Source organism: Puma concolor, chromosome D2 (genome assembly GCF_028749965.1).
Source record: "Puma concolor isolate L17-30 chromosome D2, mPumCon1.1.hap2, whole genome shotgun sequence".
Classification (NCBI taxonomy): Eukaryota; Metazoa; Chordata; class Mammalia; order Carnivora; family Felidae; genus Puma; species Puma concolor.
In genome coordinates this window covers 48,167,360-48,186,911 of record NC_141677.1, presented here as the reverse complement: position 1 = coordinate 48,186,911, position 19,552 = coordinate 48,167,360, and the positions used below count along the sequence as shown (strand labels likewise).

The 19,552-nt window shown below is 49.9% G+C and overlaps 1 protein-coding gene across 4 annotated transcripts in view; it reads left to right on the top strand.

The window, feature by feature from the left end:
- The first annotated feature begins 4,202 nt into the window (after window positions 1–4,202).
- Window positions 4,203–19,552, top strand: part of DRGX (dorsal root ganglia homeobox) — a 35,852-nt gene continuing 20,502 nt past the window's right edge. The window contains exons 1-6 of one of the 4 annotated variants that reach the window (XM_086680254.1): window positions 4,203–4,356; window positions 7,335–7,449; window positions 11,525–11,622; window positions 12,533–12,634; window positions 15,583–15,761; window positions 15,842–15,957. In XM_086680254.1, coding sequence (XP_086536380.1) covers window positions 7,416–7,449; window positions 11,525–11,622; window positions 12,533–12,634; window positions 15,583–15,761; window positions 15,842–15,957 — 529 coding nt within the window. In that variant the 5' untranslated portion in view covers window positions 4,203–4,356; window positions 7,335–7,415. Of the gene's footprint in view, window positions 4,357–6,763; window positions 6,898–7,281; window positions 7,450–11,524; window positions 11,623–12,532; window positions 12,635–15,582; window positions 15,762–15,841; window positions 15,958–19,552 lie in introns of those variants that run through there. The other 3 variants (XM_086680253.1, XM_025918208.2, XM_086680252.1) reach the window with 3 other exon arrangements.

The following is a 19,552-nucleotide window of genomic DNA, read 5'->3' as shown; positions in this document are numbered from 1 at the left end:
TTATTTCACTCTTATGGAGAATTGTTGTGCACCAAAGAGCTGACCTTGAAAGTTATTTTTCCTGGGTTTATTGGTGAGGTAATGTAGACTTGGAGACTGAGATCTTTCTTCTATTTTCGGCTGGATCTTATTTGAGATTTCCTTGGATTGGTTTCATTTTCTTGTTAGCAATTCATTATTACATTTTTAATAATCGTCAGCTAGACTCACCAACTGAATGTTTATTAAATGATTTTGCTCCAAGCCAGTGACTCTGGTAGATCCATCAGAGTAGTCCTGGATGTTGGGATCTTAGACATTGAAACTGTAGGTGTACCTGTAGGACATATCCCAGACTGATGTGTGATCTAGTCCCCCCAGATTCTCACTGCAGCTGGAACTGGGGAGTGTGAGGCTGAAGGCTGATGCTGAGCCCCGTCAAGATTTCTGGACCACCTCAGGACAGAGGGGAGACTCTCTGAATAAGAGGGTGCTTCTCCATCTAAAGCTGCATGAGGATACATGAGTGTGGGAACCCCACCCCTAGCTGCGGATAGCCTGTATTCTGACAGCTGTCCTTTCAGAAAGCTCTGTAGGGCATGGAGAGAAGTCCCAGTGAATCCAATGCCTTTTGGTGTGGTACCAGATAGTGCCAGTGTTTTTTCTCCCTGCTATCTCATCTCCTTCGCTAGCTAGAATCTCTAGGGACTGGCTCCCATGACCAAAAGCTCAGGTCTGCATCCTCTGCACCTAACACAAGTAAGTTGCTAGGTATGTTTTTGTTGAATTGGGCTGAATTAAGCTCTGAAAGTTCAGAGGCTATGGACTGTTTCCCCTCCCATCCTAAAACTTGAAAAGAAGCCCTTATTGGTCTGAAAATTATGATAGACTCATACAGAATTTATGTCTGGGGTAGGGAAGTCAGATGCCTGCAGGAACCAGATGAGTCACACAAATGCATAAAGTGACCTGGGGGAAAGTAGTGTGGAATAGTGGGGTTTGTGGCCAAGCAGAGTTGACATGCTCAGTCTAAAGGCAGTCCATTTGAATTTCTAAAAATGTTCTGTTGGCCAAATAAAATACCCCTGATCCAGCTTAAAGTCCTTTGGTTTAGGTTTTCTGGGGTGTGCTGGGTGAAGCTCAAAAACCTGACAATGGCAGACTGGCAGATAGGTAGGATGAAGAACCTTGGAAAAGCTCTCCCAGGGTGGTCCTGCTTTCGCCCAAGTTAAATACAAGCCAACTTCCAATAAGCAGCTGTGATGGCCACAGGACAAAGTATATTCCCACGTGGTTCCCAGGGAGTCTTACAGCTCAGCTCAAAGTTGCCTAATCCTGGAAACACCCAGAAAAGGAGTGTGCCATCTATTAAGTACTCAAAGCAGCACAGGGTAGCACCTCTCCAGGCATGTGCCCCCTAGGCATGTGGGTTGTAGTAGTGGCAAGGCAATAATAACAATAATGATAGAACAGTCATGGCTGGGGTTAAGTGGTTGCTATGTGCTGGGCATTGTTTTCAGCACATTTCCCCCATTCCCCTTTTTTTAGAGGAATTTTCAATGCACAGCACAACTGAGCAGAAGGAACAGCAACAGTGCCCCTACACATGCACAGCCTCCCCATTATCAACAACCCACCAGAGTTGTAGGTTGACACATCGTAATTCCCCAGAGCCCACAGTTTGTATTAGGGTTCATTCCTGGTGTTGTCCATTCTGTGGGTTTTGACAAAAGTATAATGGCACGTACCCACCTGTAGTATCGTCCAGGATAGTTTCACGGTCCTGAACATCCTGTAGCACTGTTTTTAATCTCCTCATCAGCACTTAGGCATTTTTATCCTCCTTTCTCAGAGGAAGTCACGGGGTTTCTGAAAGAATGAGTGGCTGGCTCAAGTGCACCTCGGTTATGAAGCTAGTAGACATAGACTCTGTAGGTGGTGGGCCTGGTCACGTGCAATGCTTTCTTGTCTTGGGAGGATTAGGCAACTTTGAGCTGAGCTGTAAGACTCCCTGGGAACCACGTGGGAATATACTTTGTCCTGTGGCCATCACAGCTGAAGTTATTGGAAGTTGGCTTGTATTTAAGTAGCTATTACTTTCACATGACAGTAAAATTAATGAATGATAGGAAATCTCCAAGATAATAAAATGCGTATCTATCCCTTGTTGTATATATATTTTTTCTGTTCATCGTTCCCTGCTCATCTGGAATTTCAATTAGCTGCTATTTTTTTTCCACATATTCTATCTAATACGTTTAGCTAACTTGAGTTTTCTCGGCAGTCTCCAAAACTACAAAATGACAATAGATTAGCTGACAAGTAGAAATATGTGGTGTCCATACTGAGTATGCATATGCTTTACCTTCTGCCTTGGGAGAACTGTATGGCCACTGGGGATTACAGTAGGGAGGCTTTAAAAAAATTCAATAACAAAACAACATTACAAATCACCCAGACCCTTTCCAAACACATAATTAGGAATTCAGTGTGGTTTTTTTCCTCCTTGAAAACTGAAATATTGTTATGGTTAAAAATATTTTTTTGATGTTTATTCATTTTTGAGAGAGAGACAGAGCATGAGCAGGGGAGGGGCAGAGAGAGAGTGAGACTCTGAATCTGAAGCAGGCTCCAGGCTCTGAGCTGTCAGCACAGAGCCCGATAGGGGGCTCGAACTCACGAACTGTGAGATCATGACCTGAGCCAAAGTCAGATGCTTAACCGACTGAGCCACTCAGGCACCCCTGAAATATTGTTATTGTTTTAAACCATGTTTACTGAAATTGTTTCTGCTAAACCAAGTTTTAAAAGGAAAGTTGGGAAAATCTCTTCCAAGCACAACTAAGATGTCAAATCCAACGTATGTTCATGTATTTGGGCTCAAAGGATGTTGACCGTGGTATCTTGAAACATTTCTCCACTCCTAAAGACAGACAGACAGAGCAAACCCTAAGAAATGAATACCGTGTGTGATGTTTGCGACATCAACCTGGAGTCTCAAATCCCTACATTTTCTAAGGATTTGGGATTCTTTTTAGGAATCAATTTAAAATAACTCATAATTCAACCGAAAGACAAGTAGGGCTTTCAGATATAGATGCTCTAATTTCCAGCATTTTATTGCTGCTCTCAGTGTTTTTGAGATGACAGTTTTCCCTTCACAGAACAAGCTTAAAATTAGAAAAATCAAACACCCATTAGAGAAAGCAGATTTACTCTGCTATTAATTGATGTAGAGATGTAAAGCTCCCATCACCCAGGCGGGAGCCTCGCCCATCCCCTACAGACATTTTCAGGGGCCAGTGGGTCAGCAGCAGCTTACTCAGCCTAAACAGGAGCTGTCTGTCTGTCTTTAGGAGTGGAGGCTTGAATTTTCGGTGGTAGAGATGCCCTCACTGCCAGGGGCGGGAGCCACATCTGCACACAAATCTTAAGGTGTGTGGGATACTTTCTTCCCACTTTATTTTTTAAAAAGTGAACAACCTTGGAAGTTGAACAACCCACCCTATTCTGGCTTCTCTCCGCTCTGCTGGACAGGAGGTAAAGAAGCACGGACTGTTTGGTAACCAGAAAATGATTCTTAGAGGGAATGGAGACTGCGGCTGCTGTGAATTAAATACGGAGAAGAAGGAGCATTGAGGACCAACCACAGAATTGTCTCCTTCCACAGGCTGGAAGCAACCCAGGTGGGGGTGGGGAGGGCCTGCCGTGTAAGAATCTGTTGAAATATGACCCGTGGTTTTAACTTTAAATAAGCATTTCCGTCCTAATAGAAGCCCCCTCTAATGTCTCCTGCAGCTTTGATTTTGGAACACGTCACATTCCTCATTAAAGCAATCACTGTTAAAACATAAAGCAACACAGGATTTATTTCTTCATTAAACTGATGATCCGTATATGAAGCCAATTAACATTATGAGTCTGGTGAACATCAAGTGTAAAGAGGTTAGAGAAAATTAAAAGCAGTCACCTTGGTCTTTAGATAAAGAAAGTACACTTTTAGGCTGTAAATTATCAGAGTGTCCAAGCGGGACAGATCGGTGAATTTGGTTAATTGAAAAATACATTTTACCGCACAAGAATTAAGGAAAAATAACCTTTTCGTTTCGAACGCCCTTTTTGGTGGGGGAGGGGGACGGTTGCGAATGCATATTGGTCACCTCCGAAGGCCGAGTGTCAGAGACAATCGGAAGAAAAAGGGGACTCGCGTCATCAAAGTTTGTTGCAGGCTTTCGTTTCTACGTTGCTTGGCTGTGTGTTTATTCGCTGTTTTGTCAACAGAAAGGAGCCGTCCTCGCGGCTCCGGGAGAGGAACGTTGGGAGAGGCGAGGCGAGCAGAGGCGGAGGGTCCTGAGCTGGCTACGAGCCCCGCGCGAGGTGGGTGTTTTCCGGGAGTCCGGCTACTTGTCCACCCCGGGGAGACGGCCAGGCTCGAGTCGGGGACGCTGCGAAGGCCATGGTCAGGCAGCGACGCGCCGCGGGCGGCTTCAGGCTGGAGCCGAGAGACAGGAGCAGCGCGCGGGGTGCGGAGTCGAGAGTTCGGTCCCTTCTCTGAGCGCTGAGCGCGCGTCGCAAGTAACTTCCGCAGGTTTGAACCGGGAGAGGATTGGTCCCTCAAAGCCTGGGATCCTGCAGGACGGGTCCCACTGCCGCGCAGCACAGAGCCCCAGAGGGGCCCGCGGAACTGGTCTCTTTTCCCTCCCGCAGCCCCAGAAGGTCTGGGGCCGCTGTCCAGGGTTCTGACTGGCTAGGAGGCCTGGGGAGTGCGCTGCCCTCAGACCCAGCCAGGATGAGCCTGTCTACTTCCCCGGGACCTCTCTGGGCCTTGATAGGAATCTGCTTCGGCGGATGTGAGGGATGGAAAGCTGAGACTGGGGCTTGGACTTTGTTGGCTTTGGGGGCCAATGCGGCGCCGGGCGCCTGGTGCCGCGGGTTCCCGCACAGATACTCAGGTGCGCCTGGAGCATCTCGACCAAGCCCTCCCGGATACCTTCCTCAATTCGCTTCATGGGCACCAGGCTCTTGGAGCTCACAGCGCGCGCAGACGGGGAGCTGCCGCCTAGGGCAGATGGGAGCCCGAGGGGGCTTTTGGCAGACCCGGGCACGCAAGGGTAGCCTCAGGCTCTTTGAAAGGTCTCCAGAGAGCCCGGGTCCTCTGGGCGACACAGGAAGTGACAGAGATAGCGCGCCAAGCTTCTTGGCCTGGGTTGACGGAGGGTCCGCTCTTGGGGCTCCAGCCCTCTCTGGATGAAGTGGCAACGGCGCTCTCTGCTGCCCAGCCAGCCCCTCTGGCTACCGCACCCGCCTCCCGGTCCTCTGGGCGTGTTCCCCGAAGCCGGCCGCCTGACTCGGAGTCAGTGGCCCTGGCGGAGCTGTCGCCTGGGCTCTCTCCGTTCTGAACTGAGCCAGAGTTTCCAGCGGTTTCTTCCTAGTGGCGTGGCCGACTCCTCGAGCCAGGGCGGGCCGAGCCCAGGAGGGGCCGCTGAAGTGCCCTGGGCCCTAAACTGCCTCCGCTGGAGCGTTGCCGCGTCTTCCTCCCAGTGGTTTTCCGAAGGGTTGTCCACCGGAGTCCCAGGGCCCCAGCACTCGCTGCCTTTCAGCTTGGCGCGCCTTGTCCACGGCGGGTGTCCACGTGTGGGGTCGCCAGGCCTTTTGTTTCCAACGCGCTGTGTCTTTAAGATCAAGGCTGGAACCCAGGCGGTGCAGGGACCCGACCCACCGCCTCGCCAGGGCTCCCGAACGCAGCATTAGAATGTTTATAAAATATTCAATTTATGCAGTCTGTCCAAGAAGCCATCGTCCCAAAATAAAATCAGCAGTCTAGACGGAACACAGACACCAAACTTATCAACAGTTGTCTGACTTGCCTCTTCTGATGCATCTTGAGTGGGTCATAATACCAACTTTATTTTCAGTGGTGCATAAATTAATTACACGCATTTAATAACCAAAATATCATTATATTCCCCCTTTAATATCATAAAGGCTTTCCGCCAGGGAAGCACTTAATAGTGCAGGGGGCCGTAACGGGCTATTATCCTGGTGTAATGCTATTACAGAACCAATTATGCACCATTAGACTTGCTTTTTTTGCAGTTTATGTGATTTGATCCAATCCCGCGCCCCTGACTTGAAAATTTCAGCCCGGTACTTTAGAGTTTAATTTTCACCCAGGCAGAGGGAAGGGCGGTCTCTCTCCGCTGAGTGTCTGCCTCGAATGCATTTTAAAAGTAATTGCGAAGGGGTCCCACCGCATATCATTTGCATGGAGAAGCGAACATAAATTCAGGGACCCCTTGCTGAGAACAAAATCAAACTTTCCTTTTGTACGGGCGCTTGGAAAGGGAAGCCGTGTGCAGAGTCCCCCCAAAAACCCATCCGGCGGCTACAATTAGCAGTGCTTTGTCAATTCGCAGCCCGGGAGTCGCCAGGCCTGATAAGGGCGAGCCCATATCCAAGCTTTTCACGGAGAAAGAAGGTTTGAGTCAGAGGGGACTCGGGGTGGGTGTGGGTGGAGTGTTCAGAAAATAATGCCTTTTTGGGGGTGGTGGTAGTGCTGGTTGTTTCTATCCTCTTTTAAAAGAAGGAAAACATTTCTGATGTTTGCTGAGAAATGATGGATTTTTTTTTTAACACCACGTGGGCCATTTGTAAGGCCCAATAGACCTATCCAAGTTACTCGCTGTAGACAGCGCTGGAAATAATCAGATTAAGGCCAATTATGCGTGAGATTATAAAGGCGAGTGCTGAGCCGCGGCGCGCGCTGTAGACAGACAGCAAGACATCTGGCCACTTCCCGAGTCACTTTTCTGGTCCTGCGGGCGCCAGCCGCGCCGAGCCCCGCCCGCTTCCAGCCGAGCCCAGCTTGCGGACGGGAGGCAGTCACGCTCCGGCCTTCCTCGCCCGCAGCCCGCCGAGGTACGCGCGGCTCCCGACCCACTCACCCGGCCCCGCGCGTCCGGCCTTGGGGCTCGGCTGCCTTCCTGGCCAGGGCTGCAGCTCGCTCCGATGCCCTGGCGCGTTCGCTGGACCCGGCTGCGGTGGCCTGGGTGCAAAGCTTGAGCGGGGGCGGGGGCGGACCCCTGAGAGCCGGGAGCCAGATTTCCCGGGTTTGGTGTTGGGGCCGAGGTGGGGGGGCATGGCTGTCCGGGAGGTGGACCCAAACGAGGGGCTGTCCCAAGGGGACCGGGCTTGAGGTGGGGCTGCCACGTCCCCTCCAGTCCCCACAGTGGACTTAGGGCGTTGGGGGTGGGGGGGAAGGGTGGTTTCCAGGAGGAGGACGCCCAGTGCGCACTAGGGCCAGTCCGGGGCGCGGGCAGAGTGAGACTTAGATTCTATCGATGCTTGCCTTGCAGCCAGGCCGGAGCTACGCGCCCCTTGTCTGTCCAGCGGTTACTCTCCCCGGCCCCGCCGTCCAGCTGACCCGGCCGTCGGCGATGTTTTATTTCCACTGTCCGCCACAGCTAGAGGGTGAGTAAGCGCCGCGCCTGCGGTCGCTCCGAACGGCCAGTGCTGGCCAGAAAGGGCCAGAGCGGCAGTGTGGCAGGTGGGTGGTTGGGTTCCCGCTCTGCTAGGGTCGCAGCCGCTGGGCGTTGGATATGGGTGCCCCTGGCCTCCTCCCTACATCCCACTCCAGCCTTCCGCCCTGTCACCACCTGCCTCCCACCTCCCTCCCCGCCTGGGCCAGTCGGCCCCGGGCTATTGGCACAGCAGGGACCCGCCGGTCCTCCTAGCACAGATGCTGGTGTCACGCCTCTAATCGGGTCTCCCCCGCCCTGGGGGCCGCATCAATCTTTCACGGTGTTTTGCAAATATCCAGAAAAGCCAAGGTAGACTAGGGAGTTGGCCCGCATCGTCTGACATGGACCCTGAGCCCGACCCATAGTAGTTTGCTGCCACTTGGAGCACAGGGCAGTGCTGCTCCGGGAAGCTGTAACGTCTGTCCTGGTCCACCGTGGCTCTCTGGATCTAGGTGGCCCTGTGTACCCCCGCACCCCTCGAGTGCCCTGGCTTGGCTCCTCCCTGTGACTCACTGGATTTCCTGATCCCAGATGCCAACCACTCCCCACTCCCAGGGGGAGCCCCGTGGCCAGGGTTTGAGACTTTGAGGGTCTCCAGGCCTTAGAAGAAATTTTGCCTCAGGATCCCTTGTGTGGTCTCTGCACTGGATTGTTAGGTGGAAGTAGGTTTGTGAGAAGGGGACAGCTTGGCTCTCTGGTGCCCCCACACAGGGCCTGGGGGACCCCCAAGAGCCGGCGTCAGACAAATGCAAAGCCACACATTCTGGCCTTTTAACAGCATCTTCCTCAGAACAAGAGTCTCAGCCATGCACTATTAGAACTTTTCTAACTGGGAACAATACCAGGCTAGGCTTTGACAACCTACTCCTATGATTTATTTGTGGGGTGGGAGAATGTTGGAGGCCAGGACGTTGAGGGAGGCATGGGGGAGGGCAGAGGTGGTGAGGCACTGAGGGACCCGGAGACATCCAAGGACACTAGTCCGCCTTTCCTCCAGTTACCTAGAGCAGTAGCTGAGCCTCAGTTGGCCAACATGCACAGGGATTTCAGAAAGTTTGTTTTGTCTTAACCGTGGAAGCTTTTAAGAATTCAGTAGAATTTTCTAAAGGAGGCTAAGGATCAGTGTTTAAGCTCTGCTAGCTCGGGTCAGCATTCCTAAGAAGGAGAGACCAGACACTTGCCTATGTTTCATGTCCTTTAATCTCCAAGGACCCACGCCGATCTGCTTTATGAAGAGGTTAAAAGGTGCACTCCCTGACATTGTACCCCAGGTCCGGAGGGGGGATTTGAACAGACTGACATATCGCAGCCTACTCTTCTGGTTAAAGAAGGGAAGGCAAAGATTTGGGTATTTAGCAGGTGGTGGGCTGCTTGGATAATTAAGGGGAAGCCCTGTCCGCAGGGTGGGTTGCAGAAGTCACTTAAGGAGGGTCGTGGCCCGGCCTTATCATGGCTTCCGTGCACTGAGCTGTATGCTGCTCACCCTTCCTTCCCACCTCACCCGAGGCACATCCCACCTCAGTGCTGATTCTACGACCAGGAGAAAAGGAGGCGTGTCTTTAAGAACCTTTTTTATCCCTTTGAAGATGTCTTTCTGAGCCAGTTTTGCAGAAAGTGGTGTTGTATGTTAGTCTAATGTTGCTGGGGAGGAGGTGATCTGCGGCAGATAGAAAGGCCGAGAACCGACCTTTGGAATATGACATCTCGCTCAGGCTCTCAGCTTTTTAATTTTCATTTCTTATTAATCTAGAGAGGCATAAAGGAGAAAGCAAGGCATGACTCATAATCTCACTTCTGGGATTCTACTGATATTGAATTAAAAAGTACTGCATATACCTGCTAAGGAAATTCAAATAGAAGAGAAAACTGCATTCAAAAGTGAAATCCTCTTTCCACCTCTTTTCTAAAGATACTCTCTATTGTTGGTTTCTTATGATTCCTTCATGAAAAACACCCCCCCCCCCCCATATGTTATGCTTTATTTGTGTTGAGATCATATTGCCGTATCATTTGGGACTTTGCTTTTTTTTTTTTTTTTTTTTTTACTTTGTAACCTATATTTTGGGGATTATTCCATGTCAATATATACAGATCTACTGATTTCTTTTAAACAGCTGTGTAATATTCCATTATATGTTGTACTGATGGGAACTTTGGCTGTTTCCAGTAGTTTTTTTTTTCCCCCTTATTGCCATGTCGCCAGGAATGTTCTTCTTTTTCTATTTTGGAACACTTATTCACAGATTAAATATGTGTATGTGCCCTTAAATTTTTGATGAATATTGTCAAATTACCCCTCTAATAAGGCTGCACCAATTAATGCTCCTACAAATAGTTAATGAACACACACATTTTATTATACTGTTAACTGTACTGGGTAACATTATGCATCTTATGTTTGCCAGAATGGTGAAAATAGCAGTTCATTGTTCTGTTTTGTTTAATTATCGGCAAGGTTTAACATTTTCATAGTGTTATCAACACGTCTACTTATTTTTAAGTAAAAAGTTTCTTCAAAGGTTTTCCTCTTTTCTGTTTGTTTTTATTCATTTGATGGACCATCAGTCTTTTTTTGGATCCAATTTGACATATGATGTTTCACCTACAGATATTATGTGTACGCATTGTGAAACAATTTAGGACCGGCAGGTGTAAGTTGGAATGCTGAGGCAGATAACGATTGGAGCATCTCAGAGTCTGCATTCTGTCCTCACCAATCAAGTGCTTTGTTTCAAAAGGAGACAGTTTGGTTTCCCACAAAATACTGGAAATAAGACCGCTTTGAGGCTGTCCTTTTGAAGTTTCCAATGAGGGGACAGGAGAGAAATATTTGTAACTAGGGTTTTTAGGAAGAGTGCAGTTTGGACAAGAAGATGGAACAGAAGGCTTCAGGGAAGCATGGGGTATTATGGCAAAGGATGTGTGTGGCACTGTAGAGCAGGATAATAAGTAGGAGGGACCCCTGTTAGTAGATAGAATTTTAAAGAGCCCGGAGAACCTTGCTTCTTTGGGACTCAGGTCTTTCTGAGGGAGGTTGCCTGTGTGGCTTGCCGGCTGCTAATGCCAAACACGCAGTGATTCTGAGACCAGAGCCCATGGCAGGTACAGCATGCACGGGCTAATGGGAACTTGCTCATTTGTTTTTCTAAGAGGCCATTGTAGACTGTTGAGCACATGGTGCATATTTGGAAAATGATGTGAATGCATGTTTGGGGCCAAACTCTGTTCTGGCTTGGGAGGTTGCTGGGGAGGACGGTGGACAGGACGCCTTTCTTTTCAGGGAAGTGGAGAGCGGTGGGTCCTTTATGAGCCTGGGGAGAGGGGAGAGAGTGGCCGTGTCTAAGCCTGCTTGGAATTCAGGACAGTAGCTATTGGTGCAGACCTCTTGTTAATTGACATCAATATAACAGATCCACTATGGTGCTGATGAGCTGTGACCAACGGTAATTAATATTCATTTATAAACTTCTTACCTCCTCATGTCCTGAAGTTCTAGGAGAAACGTGCAGTGAAAGCTCTTGGTGTTTTCTTTCCTCCCCCGCCCCCAGCTGTTAAGCTTTGTTGTTTATAGAAACAAGGGAAAGTTAACTAACAGGTAAGCAATAGGGAGCCGTTGAGGCTTCTATGAAAGAGTCAGAGGTAGGTAGGGGATGAGATAAAAACACAGTGGACAGAGGTGCAGCTGGAAACCAGAGGGCAGGTGAAGGCTCTGCCTCAAGCCAGTGATTTTTCCTGGCACAGAGTCCGGAATTTGACAAGAAGGCGATTTGACCATCCCGGGGGAAGTAAGGTTGCCATCCGCCCTATGAAATAGGCATAGTTGGGCCTGAAGTCAAAGGTTACTGGGAGAAGGAGAGAGCAGGAGAGAGTAGAAAAGAAGGGGCCTTCATGAGAGCAGCAGAGAAAGACGCTCTGGGACAGACGGACTATGCCTGGAGGTGCCTCCGAATAGAGCAGGTGTGTCCGGGGTTGGTGTGAGAACAGGGAGGTCCTCTGCTCAGGCTGATTCAGTTTGCTCCCAGTAGGCACTGCACCCTTTGGCAACCACTCTCCAGGAGATTTCGATGATGGGTTTCTGCGCAGAAAACAGCGCCGGAACCGGACGACATTTACTCTTCAGCAGGTAATGATGGCGTTCCCTTTCTGAGAGTCGGCTACTTCCTGCCCCCAAAAAACCCAGAGTTTGAGCAGCTCTTCTTTGTGTTTTAAAATAAAGCCAACTATGGTAACTGGATCGTTCTTGAACACTCTATGTGTCAAGAAATCTGTCTGGGGAGAGGGCAGGTGATTTGGACTTCACGACTCCAGGCAGTAAGTGAATCGGTAATAATGATCGCTCACATGTGCCTGAGGTTGGTAGTTTGGGGAACGTTTCCACATCAGCAATATCATTTGAACCTTGAAATCACCCTTTGAGAAATGCAGGTAGGACATTCTTATTCCAAGTAGAGAGATGGGAAGACCGGGGCCCCCAAAGTTGTCTGATTTGTAGAAGGTATTGCTGTCCATAAACGGAAGGGCTAGAACCGGGACCCTCATAGTGTGTTTCCTGGACCTGGGCTCTTTCCCTTAGGTCTGTGCCACCCCTGGGCAAACTGGGAGCCATGGGGAAAGTAACCCAAATACCTCTAGCTTGTTTCTGTGGGACTGGCACAGTGAGGACCTCTGTTACTTGTTTCTATTCTCCTTGTCTTATGGGGAAAGCTGTGTGGGTTGCTCTGATTCGTAAGGCCACTCTTAGACTTTGATTCCTATGAAGATATGTAAATGGAAAAGCAAATGAATATTTGTGCTTCTCCTCTTATTCTTATTTCTTGGGGGAGCACCGATGTTGTAAGTCTTAGCTCCTCAGTCATCCGTGGTTAAAATTTTAATTCTGTGGCGTCTTCTCGAAGAGCTCTCTTCTCCCTCCTCCTCCCCTATTTCATCCTCGAAACCACTTCCTCACCGCTCCTAGCAAATTTGAACTATGCACCTGCTTCCTCTCACCTAGCCGCAGCCTCTCACCGGTAAATATTTTTGCCTGTTACCAGCTGGAAGCTCTTGAGGCAGTTTTTGCCCAAACACACTACCCTGATGTCTTCACCAGAGAAGAGCTGGCCATGAAAATAAACCTCACAGAAGCCAGAGTGCAGGTAAACCTTCTTTTTAATTATTTAACTCTCTAATATTAAAACTGGCAAACTTTTTTTTTTTTTTTGACATCATGACTGCAGAGTGCACATTTGGCCAAAGAAAGCAAATGAAGACTATCTGTCATTTTCATGATGCACTTTAATAACATCAACATAATGTGGAATATTAGATTAGGTTGATTAATCGGTCATTCATAATTAACTAGTGATAATGTTCTACACTAATTTGTCCGCGTCTCTAAGGTACTAAATTACATCAATGCACATCCATTTCCTTGCTTTGGAAGAAAAAAAAAAAAAAAAAAAAGAGCTGAGATGCTATTCTCAAAGCAGCTCTGACCGCTCTGGGGTAAGGCCGGTCAATTGCAGAGAACTGTGTTTTCAGATGGGAACAGGGTAGGATCTGCTTTCCAGAAATTGCATCATGTCCAACTTTTCCCCTGGACGTGGACTCTTTCAGCGAAGTGGATCCGAAGAACGTGTGCAATTTAAAAATCTTTAAACGGCAGCAGCGAAAGGGCTGCCTCAGAGCTGAGCACGGCTCACGGTGGCCGTCTCTAAGCAGGATTTCTTTCTGGAAGCCACACGGTGATTATGTTTAAGTGCACAAACCCGTCGAGCCCAGCAGATGTGCCCGAGCGCGGGAGGAACAGATTCGCAGCGCCGCCTCTCCGGGAGAGCTATTCTTTGAGCACAATTATATATTCATTTTATTTATGGGGTTTCCTCCATGCTGTTTCTGTTCTTTTTTATGTAGGGGCTTGGGGTTAAGACTATGCAAAGATCTAATTGTAGGAAATATAATAGTTTGCTTTTGGTTCCCCTGGGTCATGTTAGTATCTCTTAAAAACCAATGGCTGAAGAGAGATAATGGAATTCTGAGCAGTAAATTGGGGGTTGTAAACAAATTATTTCCCCTATAATCAGATTATGTGATCCTGATTATTAAATCTGAACATGAATCATTGGTCATATGCGGGCAAATTAAACTGATTATTATTTGGAAATGAAAATCTCCTTTGGCCAGGATGTTGTCTATCCCTTCTTTATTTAATGCCAGCTTGCCAATAGCTGCCTAAAGACTGAACTGCAAATTGAGATAAATGACACAATTATTGAGCATTCAGAAGTGGAAGATCATAACTTCTCCCTGAAAGGTGCAAGGGTGAGATAGGGGTGGTAACAATTAAAGCGGGGATTTGTTGTGCCGGCTGTTGTTGGCTATTATGCAAACAGACAATGGCTGTGAAGTATTTGTTTCGTGAGCCTCCGTGTGGGGACGTGGGCCTCGGTGGCGGGAAGGGAGATGTGTTTACATTTATACCCCTTGCTCATTCAAATATGATTAATGTTCTATAAAGCAGGGTCTTAATCGAAGCTGATGTTGTCAAACAATAACTAAATAGGGAAATAAACGACTCCATCATGCTCTTTCCTCAGAAGCAGGCGAACTGTCAGTGCAAAGTCATTAAAATATGATAATGAAAAATAGCTCAATTAAATGTTGTTATAGCTGTGACCTTCATTCAATTAAGACACAAGAAAGTGTCTGCATTTTGCTTTGCATTTAACTGCCCTAAATTTAGAATATAGATAAAATCATTATTCAATGGTTGCTGATATGTGCAATTAAAAGCCAACTCGATTAAAAACGAAAGAAACCCAGTTAGAGGAGAATGAAAATTCAGAAGTGGGGTGGGCTGGCAGAGGGCTTAGTCCCGGGACCCAGGCTCTCTTCTGGGCCAGCGTGAGGCGGAGGAGGAGAGGATTTCCCGCCCCCCCCTGGGGGAGGAGGAGGGAGGTCTAGCCAAAGCTTTTTTTAAAGCCAGGCATGGTTCCCCAGGAGAGGAGGGAAGAGGTTTTGCTGGGTAAAGAGCAGCAGAATTTCACTGACCTCTGGGAACACCTTGGGCCCCGTCTGCCTGGCTACCATGAGTCTGGCCTTCTGCAGATGCCGTCCTGATTGGCAAAGCTTGAAGATTTCCACACCAGTCTCTAAGAAGGCACTTAAAGCAGGTGAATCATAAGCCTCCTGCTAACCTGAGGGTGGCAGGGATAATGCTACCTGATGTTTACTGAGTGACTGATTGATGGCTGTGTGTCGGGCACCGTGCTCAGTGTTTTTCGTGCCTCTCTGTGCTAACAGTGCTTGGGGGTGGCCACTGTTATTACCCCCAAGGAGTTTGGGTCATGGTCCATAGACAAACCACTGGTCTTCAAGCTGTGTGTCTGCCACTTACCACCTAAATGACCTTGGGCCAGTCGATTAACCTGTCTGTGCTTAATTTTCTCATCTCAACAGCAGGGATAGATCTACCTGCCTTATAGGGTCGGGGTGGATTCTAAACCAGATTCACACTAAACTAAGGCTGACTCCAGAGTCAGTGTTTCTCATGGGTGTGCTGGGCTGCTGGTCATGAGCTTGTCGTGATGTGTCAGAGATGATTTCAGGGTTAAATCCCAGGTTTGAGGACAGACACACTCAGGTGCTTAGGAAAAGCCGCCGGAAGAGTGAATGAGTATTTTTGATGAGGAAACCCCAGGGCAGTGTTTTACAAACTGCTTGGATGATGATTCCCTCACCTCCCTCCTCCCCAACCATAGGAAGTACATTTCACATCAAATAGATGCCCTTGAATACATTGAGCATTTCCACAAGACAACACTTGCACCCTTTCGTGGGCCATGCATTTGGCTTCTTTCTGTGGTTTAACCGTCATTAAAAAAATGCCTGTCGTGCCTCCTACACTGATCTTCTGACCCCTCTCTGGGTCTGAAACTGCAGTTCAGAGGGCACTGCTTTGGGAGGAGGCTGTGTCCCCCACACCTGCTGCAAGGTGAGCAGTGAGCACTGGGTACGGGAACCAGGCATGTGAGTTTCGGTCTGGTTCTCTCCTCCTGTCTTACTTTCTGCCTCCATTGCGTATGCATTTCCACTGGGGACTCAGGTTTGGTTCCAGAACCGAAGGGCCAAATGGAGGAAAACAGAGAGAGGAGCTTCCGACCAAGAGCCAGGAGCCAAGGAGCCCATGGCAGAGGTGACACCCCCGCCTGTGCGAAACATCAACTCCCCGCCCCCCGGGGACCAGGCCCGGAGCAAGAAAGAGGTCCTGGAAGCCCAACAGAGGTGAGGCTGGTGGGGCCCCGGGGCCTGGAGGCTTGGCGGGGACACAGGGTCGGGAACTCAGTGTGCGTTTCTTTCTCTAGCAGCCTGGGGAGAACTGTGGGTCCCACAGGACCCTTCTTCCCTTCTTGCTTGCCGGGGACCCTCCTGAATACGGCCACGTATGCCCAGGCTCTGTCACACGTTGCCTCTCTGAAAGGTAAGCTTCGTCTCCGTTGGCTGGCAGGGCAGGGCTGGGGCTTTGCTGGCTTGCCACCGTCTCCAAGGGGGTGTGGAGATTGTGCGGTCATCCCGTTTTCTCAGTTCCATCCATCGTTGTACCTAGGGCTGGTGCAGCTCCTTTTCTCCTCAGTCACAGCCAGCACCCTGCAGAGCATCTGTTTCCTAATGTGCTGTCTTGTTTGATTTCTGCATGGCCTGAGGTTGCGGGTGAATGTCTTAGGTAACCCTGCACCTGATGGGGAATGTCTGAGCGGTGGTTGTTTCCGAAGAGACCCCTCCATGTTCACAGGCTGCTCCTTCTCATTGAGCAGTTTTGGGGGTTAACCTACAGCTCGTGGGTGAGGCCTGGGTGGGCGGTTGTCCCCAGCTTATGAGGACCCTCTCCCTATGGGCGGCTCGCCCACCTGCCTCCCTGGGGACTCCTGATGGCAGAGGTCTGAACTGTTAGGATTTATGATTTTCCAGGATTTGCTCTCTTCTTAATAGCTGTTGTCTGAAGGATGCAAGCCATCAGCGATGTTTTGTCAGGCCCAGAGAGAGGAACTTTTGGCGACTTCTGGGGCAGCCCCACCGGATGAATGTGCCCATCCACTGTGTGTAAATTCCTGGCCTCAAACTTACTGCTTCTGTGATGAGGCCAGGCAGTTGTGCTGGCCAGGAGTGGGGCTGGGTTCTACCGTGGGTCTGAGGCAGCGCGGGTTACTGCTACTCTTGGGGTTTGTCTGTCATAGGGGTTCTGGGCGCTACAAGTGCAGGTGTAGGCTGTAAGCTTATTCCTGGCGATGGGCAGTGGGAGAGGACCTTCCTAGGGTGTCCCCTGTTTGTTCTGCATTAGGATCTGGGGTCTCCCGCCCTTGCCGGGGGTCACACATGTGTGGCAATCTGCATTGCAAATGTGGTTTCTGGAAGCTGAATGAGGGCATGAAGGAGCTTCCCTGGAGAGTCTCTAGAAGAGAAAGAAGGGCATTTTAGGCTTAGAGAACAGCACATGCAGAGTGCCAGGGGAGGGGAGGAGAACGAGGCTTGTCTGGAGAATGGTTGGTATGTTGGGTGCCCATGGGAGAGACCCCACACATAAGGTGGAGGTGTCCTACAGGGACCAAATCTTGAAGGCTCTGGAGGCCATGCTCTTGGGTTTGGGTTTTCTACTGTAGGAGGTAGGGCCCCAAGGCCTAGAGCCACTTCTGAGTGGTCCCGGTAGCGGGCAAATCCCCTCCCTTAGACAGCTGGCATGTGTGGATGAAGCTCACCTCTGTCCGTCCGGCTCTGGGCCCTGTGCCCTTTCTAATGCTTCTTTCAGCTCCAGGGCCCAGATGCTCCAGGGGCCGTGTAGAGCCCCTCGCAGAGTGACCTTGGAACATATTTACAGGACACAGTAGGATGATAGGGTACTATGGAGGTGGAGTCCCAATTGGAAGGGGCTTCTGGAAGATGATCAGTGGGACTTCTGTATCATGTCAGGGACTGGTCTGGTCAGAGGGCAATCCTGTGTCTGTCTCCCAAATCCTCTCTGCTTCAGTGGGGGCCAGCTCAGCTCCTGAGAGTAACCATCTCTTTTCTAAATGTTCTTTGCTTGCCCGACTCCAGCCTCGTGGGTTGGAGGTGATTCCCATGTCTCTGCTATGGGCAGCCCATGGCTGGGCTCTCTGGCTAGCCAAGCTGGGACCCACGGAGAGGCCTGCAGTGGCTCGAGGAGGGGAGAGAGGGCCAGGTTGCTGGGCAGGGAGGGCATGACATTGTCTGCAGCCGGGAGGCCCAGGGTGGTGGTGAGAGGGAGACAGAGGCTTGTATTTTCTGAGTGAAGACCCAGGACAGAGGCAGGGGCTGGTGAGGGAGGCTGGTAAAGGTAAATCTGTCACCCCCTCCTCTTCTTCCCTCACTGATATGTACTCCCCTCTGGCCCTTCCCTAAACTTTTCTGGCTGGGCTCTGACCCCTGGGGCCTGTCCTGTGCCTGCCTCATTAGAAACAGACTTTCCTTTGATGCTGCCTTTGCTAAGGGGCACACGGGGTGGAACTTGGGGAGTGTAAGAGCTTGCAGAGGTGACATCAGTCACAGTGTGCTCGCCAAACTGGGTGTATCTTTGTATGTTGTACTGGCTCTCGCTTGGGCAGCCTGTGTGTGCCCGTGAGAAGTCCTTCCTGACTGCAGTCATATGTTGGGGTAGGTGACGTGCTCAGATGTTTCCAGAGCCAGGCAGGCGGTGAGTGAAGTGAATGTGTGTAGGCATTGTCTTCACTTCCCCACATACGAATGAGCTCTCGCTCACTTTTGAGTGATATAACCCTCTTGGTCTATATGTCATTTACACGCTTTTGAGAAAGGCACAGGAAAAGACACACTTCTCTACTGTCAGAAACAGTTATTTGAGGAGCACGTTAAGGGGCACTCTCAGATTTGGGCTGGGCACAGGTGGGGCTGGGGGTGGACTGCAGGAGCACTTTCCCGCTCGAGGGTCAGCTGTTACTCAGGCCAGCTGATGGTGGCCGAGTGGGTACGAGGACACAGCACTGCTAGAACTACTGAACTTTCTGGAGAAGTTAGAAGTATGGATTTTTAGTTAAGATATTCCCATCTTTTTTTATTAAAAAAAATTTTTTTTTGTATATTTGTTTTTGAGAGAGAGGGAGAGAGTGCACACGTGCGAGCAAGTGGGGACGGGGCAGAGGGAGACACAGAATTCAAAGCAGGCTCCAAGCTCTGGGCTGTCAGGACAGAGCCCTACGTGGGGCTTGAACTCATGAACTGTGAGATCACGACCTGAGCCGAAGTCAGACGCTTAACCACCACCAAGGGGGCCCTAGATAGTCCCATCTTTTAAATGTGATCTCCAAGTCTTTAGGCCAAAGTGGCACACAGTTGGTCTGAGCAGTTGGTCTGGCTTGATATTTTGGTGTGAGATAACAGCTGGTGTTGGCTGGGGCATCTTTGCCTTCTAGAAGCCCCCGACCCCATGTGGTGGCACTTCTGGAAGCAAGGTTTTCTGAGCTGGAAGTCTCGGAGTCAGCTGGTCAGAACTCCCGGGCTCTAGTCCTGGTGGGCTTTGCTTTCCCTGGAGGTCCGGCTTGGGACGTCCGGCCTCTGCCTCAGGACCTGGGAAACAAGTGTGTGCCTACGAGTCAGTTTCTAGATACCCTGGGGTCCAACACCTGGTTGTTTTGTGGAACATTTGTTAAGTGGTCTGGGGACAGGGAAGATTTCAGTCTCCTGCACCTTCTTTTCCCAGGCTTCCCCAGGCTACAGAAATGAAGTGCATAGGCCCAAGAGAGGAATACCCCTGATTTTCTAGGGCCTGGCTTGGTGCCAGGACTTCTGGGCTATGACCTGGCCTCCCTTCCCTCAGTGCACCCCCAGAGGTGGCTGGTCAACCAATGCTGGCAGAACTAGTGGCCTGAGCCCTGCTTCCCAGGGGTGCTGGCCAATGGGGGGACTGCTCACCTAACTCGGAGAAGCTTCATGCCTGCTGGTGTTAGAAGGCACCTCTCTGGGCTTCTAAGACCATCCCTCTTGTCACAAATGAGAAACTGAAGCTCAGGGAGGGAAAGTCACATGCTCACACATGGCTTATTTGG